Genomic DNA, 9,629 nt, shown 5'->3' on the forward strand with positions numbered 1-9,629 from the left:
TGGGAGCGTTCTTCATCCCCGACGGCATCTTTAACACAGGTAGTGTTTTTGTAGTATTTATCTACAACATGTATGATTTTTATGTCTGTTTTGTATGAAATTAATTCATCATAACATCATTTTTAGGTTTACGTTTTTTTCTTTTGCTAAATGAAAATAAGTTTTTGTTTTTAAAAAAAAAAGCTTGTGTTGATAAAGTTAAATACAAAGAACAGGTCATTTTCTTACAAAAACTCAGGTTTAATATTTGCATACGTCGCAGGTCAACCTCCCATCGTAGCTCATTGATTTTGCTTCTAAATGACCGCCTCTAACCTCAATGTGATTAATGGAAATGGGGAAGATTGTTTATTTTGTTAATTGGCTAAAACATCATGTTATGTTACAACTAGATCTGATAAATGATGACCTACACTCTACTGCTCTCTGGTGTATCACTGTAAATGATCTATCATAGTCGAATTACCTTATGAATACATCCTGTTAATCTCTTTCTGCCCCCCCTCAGTGTGGTATTACTTCGGCATGGTGGGCTCGTTCTTCTTCATCGCGGTGCAGCTCATCCTCCTCGTGGACTTCGCTCACTCCTGGAACCAGTCCTGGCTTCAGAAGGCCGATGAAGGGAACTCCAAGTTCTGGTACGCAGGTATTTATCCAAAATTAACTCCAATAAACCTTTAAAAGTGCACGTTTACAAGTGAGAGTTTTCCCAATGGTTTTCATTCCACTACATGATATTTAGCTGACGCTCCGAAACGACGTACAAACACTTATCGTAGACGTGCTTATTAAAGCAATTTGAGATATCTTCCCACAAGACGCTTCAAACCACTGACCCTATGATGGTATACGCCTTATTTCCCCCATCAGCCAATGCCGCCCCAGGCAATCCCTGTAGTTCAATGTATTCATGTCAGTTTTCATTTAAAAAAAAATAGCATTCTCACTCAATTTCTCCCATGGCAGGTTTCATATTATCAGAATTTAAACAGTTCAACAATAAATCACTCAAATCATGAACAAAGCAATGTTTCTTTGCAAATATTGCATTAATATTGGTCGAGTAATAGTCAATCAATCAATCAATCAATCAATCAATGTTTATTTATATAGCCCAATATCACAAATGTTACATTTGTCTCAGTGGACTTCACAGTTTGTACAGAATATCAGTATGACAATACGACGTCCTTAGACCCTCACATCGTACAAGGAAAAACTTCCAGAAAACCCCACAGTTTAAAGGGGAAAATGGGAGAAACCTCAGGGAGAGCAACAGAGGAGGGATCCCTCTCCCAGGACGGACAGACGTGCAATAGATGCCGTGTGTAAATCGAAGAGATAATACATTTTACAGCATAGGTAGACCGAATGTTTGGAAATGCATGTGTCTATAATAAGAAGATGAATCCACGAGGATGTCAACAATCCTGTGGGAGCCATCAGGGAAGTAGTATGATGAGAGTCAGGCAGGACCACAGTGACAGGTTCAGCCACGACTCGAAGTCCAGGACTCAAATCAGAACTCAGGATAGAGGATCCAGGACTCAGGATAGAGGATCCAGGACACAGGACCACAGCAACAGGATCAGCCACGACTCAGGATCCCGGCGTAGATAGTAATAGAGTTAAATAAGTCAAAATGCATGAAGCAGATGAACCCTATATAAGTCAGCCCTCATGTGATTGTTACTGATGTTTTCCACAGCTCTGCTCACGGTCACCGTCATCTTCTACGCCCTGGCGTTCACCTGCGTCGTGCTTTTCTACGTTTATTACACCAAACCCGACGACTGCACGGAGCACAAAGTCTTCATCAGCCTCAACTTCATCTTCTGCATCATCGTGTCCGTCGTGTCCATCGTGCCCAAAGTCCAGGTAATAAAAGACAAGTTTAAATACAATATCACTATTAATGCCTCTCAATTATAGTATGTTGTTCCCTTCGTGTTTAATACCATACCTCTATAACTGATTTTAAAGTGCTTTTAATGATTTACAAGGCTTTACGTAACCTGCCCCCTACATACACCACTGACTGCCTGTCATTTCATAACAAGGACTTTTAGATCCTGTCTTTCTTTTAGAAGTACCAACAGTATTACACAAGAAATCTGGGGGGTCCTAAAACCCGGAAGTAAGTTAGATTAGAGGTTAGATTTATGATTAGAAAGTTATAAAAGTAGGGTAGACATGTGGAAATCCTATGGAGAAATTGCATTGTTTTTTGTCGAAGGAACCGGAAGGAGTTTGCTTCCGGGTTTTAGGACGCGTCACTGTGGCACTCTATGAAGAGAGTTTTGTTTTAGTTGCACTCTGATGTATTCCCTCATGTCTCCACAGGACGCTCAGCCCAGCTCCGGCCTGCTGCAGGCCTCCTTCATCTCGCTCTACACCATGTACATCACCTGGTCGGCCATGAGCAACAACCCCAGTACGTCCCCACAGCCTGTTAGAGAGCGGGGCAGCGAGGAGCTATTTCTGTAGGAAACCTCGGAAGTTAAAGAGCAAGAAAAAAGACGATAGGATTTTTCCATATTTTGGATTATTGCAGAAAAGAATCTTTGTGGCAAACAAACGTTTATGATACTTACACGTTTTGTTCAGCAGGAAAATCTCCACATATTAACACCACATTATGATTTCTGAAGTAAAAAGCTAGCGTTAGGCTATAAAGGAACTACAGCATGGTCACATGACTTCACGTCACCACCGCTAAGCTAAAGGCGGCTAATGTTGGGCTATAAAGGAACTACAGCACGGTCACATGACTTCACCACCGCTAAGCTAAAGGCGGCTAATGTTAGGCTATAAAGGAACTACAGCACGGTCACATGACTTCACGTCACCACCGCTAAGCTAAAGGCGGCTAATGTTGGGCTATAAAGGAACTACAGCACGGTCACATGACTTCACCACCGCTAAGCTAAAGGCAGCTAATGTTGGGCTATAAAGGAACTACAGCATGGTCACATGACTTCACGTCACCACCGCTAAGCTAAAGGCGGCTAATGTTGGGCTATAAAGGAACTACAGCACAGTCACATGACTTCACGTCACCACCGCTAAGCTAAAGGCGGCTAATGTTAGGCTATAAAGGAACTACAGCACGGTCACATGACTTCACGTCACCACCGCTAAGCTAAAGGCGGCTAATGTTAGGCTATAAAGGAACTACAGCACGGTCACATGACTTCACCACCGCTAAGCTAAAGGCGGCTAATGTTGGGCTATAAAGGAACTACAGCACGGTCACATGACTTCACGTCACCACCGCTAAGCTAAAGGCGGCTAATGTTAGGCTATAAAGGAACTACAGCACGGTCACATGACTTCACCACCGCTAAGCTAAAGGCGGCTAATGTTGGGCTATAAAGGAACTACAGCACGGTCACATGACTTCACGTCACCACCGCTAAGCTAAAGGCGGCTAATGTTGGGCTATAAAGGAACTACAGCACGGTCACATGACTTCACGTCACCACCGCTAAGCTAAAGGCGGCTAATGTTAGGCTATAAAGGAACTACAGCACGGTCACATGACTTCACGTCACCACCGCTAAGCTAAAGGCGGCTAATGTTAGGCTATAAAGGAACTACAGCACGGTCACATGACTTCACCACCGCTAAGCTAAAGGCGGCTAATGTTGGGCTATAAAGGAACTACAGCACGGTCACATGACTTCACGTCACCACCGCTAAGCTAAAGGCGGCTAATGTTAGGCTATAAAGGAACTACAGCACGGTCACATGACTTCACCACCGCTAAGCTAAAGGCGGCTAATGTTGGGCTATAAAGGAACTACAGCACGGTCACATGACTTCACGTCACCACCGCTAAGCTAAAGGCGGCTAATGTTGGGCTATAAAGGAACTACAGCACCGTCACATGACTTCACGTCACCACCGCTAAGCTAAAGGCGGCTAATGTTAGGCTATAAAGGAACTACGGCACGGTCACATGACTTCACTTCACCACCGCTAAGCTAAAGGCGGCTAATGTTGGGCGTGATGATGTTTAGTCGTCTCATTTAGACACTTGTTAGAAACCGCTGTTTTTAAATTCACCTTTGGGGTATTTACTGACGTATTTTATGGTGTAAAAATCTCTTCACCTTGTGTTAACCACAGACCTTATTTCAGGCTAACAACCAAAAACACTAACAATTTCTACCAGACTAAGGGACAGGAAGTGATAAAATGCTGACTAATTTCAGGGTTTAAGACTTATTCCTGCACCACTAAAAGGATACATAAATAGAATACCCCAGCCCCTGCAGCTGTGACAGTAGTTGTAATATTTCTCTTTGTGTTTCCACTGCAGACCGTAACTGTAACCCCAGTCTGCTCAACCTGGTGATGGACCCTCTGGCGACTCCAGCTCCAAGCCCGGCCCCCACCACGGCCCCCGGCTCTGTCCAGTGGTGGGACGCCCAGGGCATCGTGGGGCTGGTCATCTTCCTGTTCTGTACTCTCTACGCCAGGTACATTACTCTAAATGCTGTGGTTTGTAGGCTCCAATGTGCCTTTTATAAGAAGACATTTTTAGAATGCTCTTACAACACTGTCTGAAATCTCACTATTTGTATTTTTTTCGTCCGTAAAACAACGATTGAAACATCAGTGAGAGTTGGAAAAATCAGTGCTGGTTTTGTCAGTTTGTCGTGTTGCTTGAACATTAAATGAGAGTTTCTATGAAGGATCATTTCTATAAAAGGAGACCACTGCAAAAATATACGTTTATTCTGTTTTTCTCATTTGTTTTAAGTATTAAAATAGTGTTTTTGGGGCGTTCTGCATGATTTAAAACCCAGATTCTGGAAACATTACAACAGTAAAAGCGCTAAAAACTTCTGCAGCTTTTCAGTGCTTGTTTTTTGTATGTGTTTGTCTGGAAGCCACCTCTATCACATAGCGATGGGAGCATGTCTCTTCTACATCAACATGTGTCCCCTCTTCTTCATGTCTTTTCTACATCAACATGTGTCCCCTCTTCTTCATGTCTTTTCTACATCAACATGTGTCCCCTCTTCTTCATGTCTTTTCTACATCAACATGTGTCCCCTCTGTGTAAAGAGACTCTGAAAGTTTCAGGAAAAAAGATTCTCTCTCTTTTTATCCTGATCCATTTATATAAAAACCTGTCTGAAAATGAGCTGATCAGATTTTGGCCACTTTATGATGTCATAACGATTTTTGGCTTGTGTAACCATTAGCCAATCACCAACCAAGGTAACCCCCCCCCCCCCCACCTTATCACCTGAATGTCCTCCTAGAGCACCATTGTGTTCTTTGTAACCAAATATCTCTCAGAGGGGCGTGGGGAGGGGCTCCTTTTCATCTAAAGTAACAGACAGAGAATCAGCACTTTTAAAACAGGGCTGAAACAGAGGGGATTATGGGATGCTGCAATGATCTGTTTGGTGTTTGGAGCCAAACACCAAACACATGAAAAACAGTATAATAGGGGACCTTCAAATCAACATCCTTTGCTCTCTCAGTATCCGCTCCTCCAACAACACCGCAGTGAACAAGCTGATGCGGACGGAGGAGGTCCAGGGTCTGACGAGCGAAAGCTTTGAGACGGGGGAGGACGGGGTGCACCGCGCCGTGGACAACGAGGAGGAAGCGGTCACCTACAGTTACTCCTTCTTCCACTTGAGCCTCTGCCTCGCCTCGCTCTACATCATGATGACCCTCACCAACTGGTACATGTAAGTATCCTTTATTTATCCTTCTGCTTATAAAAAGATATCTGGTTAGTTTTTGCCACAATATATGTTTTATATCTCAATAAAAAGAAAATGCATTAGTGTTTCCTGTGGATACAAACCATGGAGTGGTGCAGTGATGACGTATTTGTGCAGGTCGAAGCGAAAGTAAGCATCGCTCCCTCCACAAAAACAATGGGATTTTGGCCTTTTTAGAAAATAAAATATAATAATCTCCACATATTGTCTCCACTTTAAGATTTCTGAGTTAAGAAGCTAACATTAGGCTATAAAGGAACTACAGCACGGTCACATGACTTCCCGTCACCATCGCTAAGCTAAAGGCGGCTAATGTTGGGTGTGATGACGTTTAGTCGTCTCATTTAGGTATTTGCTGACGTATATCAGACTAGCAACCCATTAAAAAAAAAAAAAACATTGACTTCCAGACGAAGGGGACAGGAAGTGATAAAATGCTGACTCATTTAGGACTCATTCCTGCACCACTCTATTTAACTCCTGGTGAAAAAACATACCCAACACATTTTCCTACGTCACAGAGAAAGCACATAAGACAGAGGGAGCCTCGTGTCGGCAGGTTGTAACATTACGGGACAATTTTGTACTTGATTTTCCCGACATAGACATTTACATACTGAAAACACTGAATGTCCTCTTCCAATATCAGAGCACACATGATAACAAAGGTATCCCGACTGCAGCTGTGTGCATGACAGGATGTATGATTACCTAGAAGAGCATCAGGACTGTTTTAGGCATATGATAGCTATGTGATTAACATGATGATTCAGCCTCTATGGAGAGAGACATATGACAAGCATGATCATTTCTGACGTGGAGCTAATCTGAAGTAAACATTGAATACTGCTTTCTATTCCTCCATCTTGTGACTGTGTAACTCCCTCTCTTGGATATCAGCATGTGAAGGACACTGTTCAGGAACTCGTTGTACCAAATGCTCTGTATGTGATGACTGCTACATCTAACAAGCCACAATGCATGGATTAAATTCGATCCACTGCTGACTCCTCCTCCCTGATTGGTTCCCCAGGCCCGACGCGGCCTACGAGACGATGAAGAGCACCATGCCCTCGGTGTGGGTGAAGATCGGCTCCAGCTGGTTCGGCCTGGCCATCTTCCTCTGGACGCTCATCGCCCCGGTGATCCTGTCCGACCGAGACTTCAGCTGAAACCACGGTGACACACAGCAGCAGCTAGCACGTTAGCATGTGCAGGCTATATGCACCGCTTGAACAAACACAGCTTTAGCTTCCAATTGATTGTATTTACTTGCGTTAGGGCTGCACAATTTGGTGAAAAATAAGGTTTCACAATCAGGATATTGGATGGATTGATCTTTTTTTTGTAGTTTTTATAAAATGATGATTGGTGAAGAGGATCTCTGCCAAGAATATATGATTTGTTAAGTTTGTAGATTATAATTTATAGGCCGGGATATCTCTGCAGCTGCACACAACTTCATTTAATATTACATTTAAACACTTTGTCTGCCTTCATCCAACATGTTGATTCATTGTGGAGCCCTAACTTGTACCTCCACAGTTAAAATGGGAGAATATAATGGTGATATGCTTAGTTTTTTTTACCAGAAGCCATTAATAGTAAATGAGCTGTCGGGTCATTTTCACACTGTTACGATGATTATATCAGAGCACTACCTGCCTTTTTACTGGACCAAATTAACCTTTTAATGATGCCCTTTAAAGAGTTTATCTCACGTTATGGTTGTTTCTACTTTTTTACCATTCTGTTAAAATCAGTTTTATTTCATGCAAAGGTGTCGTCTAAGATTATTCAAGTTATGCCTTTTTTTAATGACACAGCTTGTCCACTTTTGTACTGTTAGTGCGTTATTATATTTTGCACACAAGCTTTTCAGAAGGAGCATTTTTAAAGTCTTTGGTGTAAAGTGACTTCTACGATTAAAATGTATGTTTCATTATAATCAATAAAGTTCTCTTTAATGTGATTGTAGGCCTCTTTTCTGTCCTGCAGAGGGCGCTGCTGCACATCAAATTACTCTCTTTATCCTGGATCATTTTTAGCGCTTTCCCTTTTTATTTGTAGGTATGTGTTTGAGTAAAATATATTGACTTCAAACCACATATATCCCAAATTTCCCTCAAATAATATTGTCGTTTAAAAGATTTATTTGCAGGACATGTATATTTATTATTTGATGTCTGAAACCACTACCTTTTTGTATTTACTGCAAACAAATTCTCTAAAATCAACATTGAATTTGGTATTTAGGGTTCATTTAGTCATAAAATCTGGATCTAGTTTGACATTTAGGTATTAGTTCCAATACAATTAACAATGATGTTTTATCTTATAATCTAATGACAACATTGAACCTGAATTATAAATAAATATAAATTCATTTGCAGAAAATCATACAGAGGCATGTGTGTGTTTCTTTTCCCCAATATCACAAGATCAGCATGAGGAGGAGCTGAACACACACTTCATTATTCTTCACTATGTTCACAGGCTTGTTTTGTGTAAAAATGTAAAAAACTTCCACACACTCAGTTGCTGTATTTTTTTTTTAAACATGGGATACCCTCAGGGGCGCACCTTGCGAACAGGCAAGGCAGGCAACTGCTTGGGGCCCCGGACCAGAAGGGGGCCCCCAAAGAAGGTAGATTAAGAAGGTCCACAGCAACGACAACATGAAACACCCTTTAATTTACTGCAACGACATGTCGGGAAACCCCCTCAAGGCGGCCCCATGCATAGCGCGCCGTAAAATGCTGCTTCTCATCTTAAGTTTTGTTGCCTTGTTCCGCTCCAGGCTGTCGGCTGTGCGTGGTGATGAAAAGCTGGTTCGAGGGGCCCCCAGTGAATGTTTGCCTAGGGCCCCCACCGACTCTAGGATCGCCACTGGATACCCTCTATAACTTCCCCCTACCTGTTTCTCATTATATCACAAATAACGGCTCTGACCAATCGGTAGCAACTTACTAGTTAAACAAAAGTATTTGTTTTTTTATTTCAGTTTCAGCCACTTTTCAAACAATGTCAATCGATGAATCAGTCAAAATCAATACAACTTTGTTTATATAAATCCTTGATGCACAGAAGGTTTCACAAAGCGCTTCCCAGACCTCACCATAGAGAGCATCCTGACTGGCTGCATCACGGCCTGGTACGGCAGCTGCACCGCCCTCAATCGTAAGGCTTTACAGAGGGTGGTGAAAACTGCACAGAACATCACCAGGACGGAGCTGCCATCCATGGAGGACCTTTACTCCCAGCGGCTCAGGAAGAAAGCCCTCCGGATTATACAAGACCCCCATCACCCCAGCCACAAACTGTTCTGTCTGCTGCCGTCTGGCAGGCGGTACCGCAGCATCCGGACTAAAACCACCAGACTCAGGGACAGTTTCATCCCACAGGCAATAAGACTGTTAAACACCTGAACTGCTGAAACAACATCCACAATATTCATCTGGCTGCTACTTAGAAATTATTTATCTATTTACCTATATCCTATTTCAATAACTTGCATATAGACTCTTATTGCACTATTTCACTTTTTAAACTATTTTTTCTTTTTGTATTTACTATTTACTTGCACTATATTTTCTGTTTATCTGTGTTTTGTGTTGCTCTGTTGGAGAAGCCTGTGACACAAGATTTTCATCGGCATAATTACACTGTAGCTATGTTCGTTTGACAAATAAAGAACCTTGAACCTTGAAGAGATACCCAGCATGCAGTGGGAACCAGTTACACAAATCTAGATTTCTGAGTAAATATGTGTTTTTGGAGCAAATCCCGGGACGCTACGTTGAGCATAGTGTTTGAATCTAACTAAGGTCACTCTTTATTGTAGTCCAAAATCGTTTTATTTTGGAATGGTGAAAGCCA

The 9,629-nt window shown here is 42.2% G+C and overlaps 1 protein-coding gene across 1 annotated transcript in view; it reads left to right on the forward strand.

The window, feature by feature from the left end:
• LOC117478001 (serine incorporator 1-like) overlaps positions 1 to 7,722 on the forward strand; it is a 16,673-nt gene extending 8,951 nt beyond the window's left edge. The window contains exons 4-10 of the mRNA XM_034124853.1: positions 1 to 39; positions 509 to 646; positions 1,709 to 1,878; positions 2,344 to 2,434; positions 4,325 to 4,484; positions 5,502 to 5,714; positions 6,784 to 7,722. The exon at positions 1 to 39 is cut by the window's left edge and continues 41 nt beyond it. Of these exons, the coding sequence (XP_033980744.1) occupies positions 1 to 39; positions 509 to 646; positions 1,709 to 1,878; positions 2,344 to 2,434; positions 4,325 to 4,484; positions 5,502 to 5,714; positions 6,784 to 6,922 (950 nt within the window). The 3' untranslated portion in view covers positions 6,923 to 7,722. The remainder of the gene's footprint in view (positions 40 to 508; positions 647 to 1,708; positions 1,879 to 2,343; positions 2,435 to 4,324; positions 4,485 to 5,501; positions 5,715 to 6,783) is intronic.
• Positions 7,723 to 9,629: the final 1,907 nt, after the last annotated feature.

Source organism: Trematomus bernacchii, unplaced genomic scaffold, assembly GCF_902827165.1.
Source record: "Trematomus bernacchii unplaced genomic scaffold, fTreBer1.1, whole genome shotgun sequence".
In the NCBI taxonomy this organism is placed as follows: Eukaryota; Metazoa; Chordata; class Actinopteri; order Perciformes; family Nototheniidae; genus Trematomus; species Trematomus bernacchii.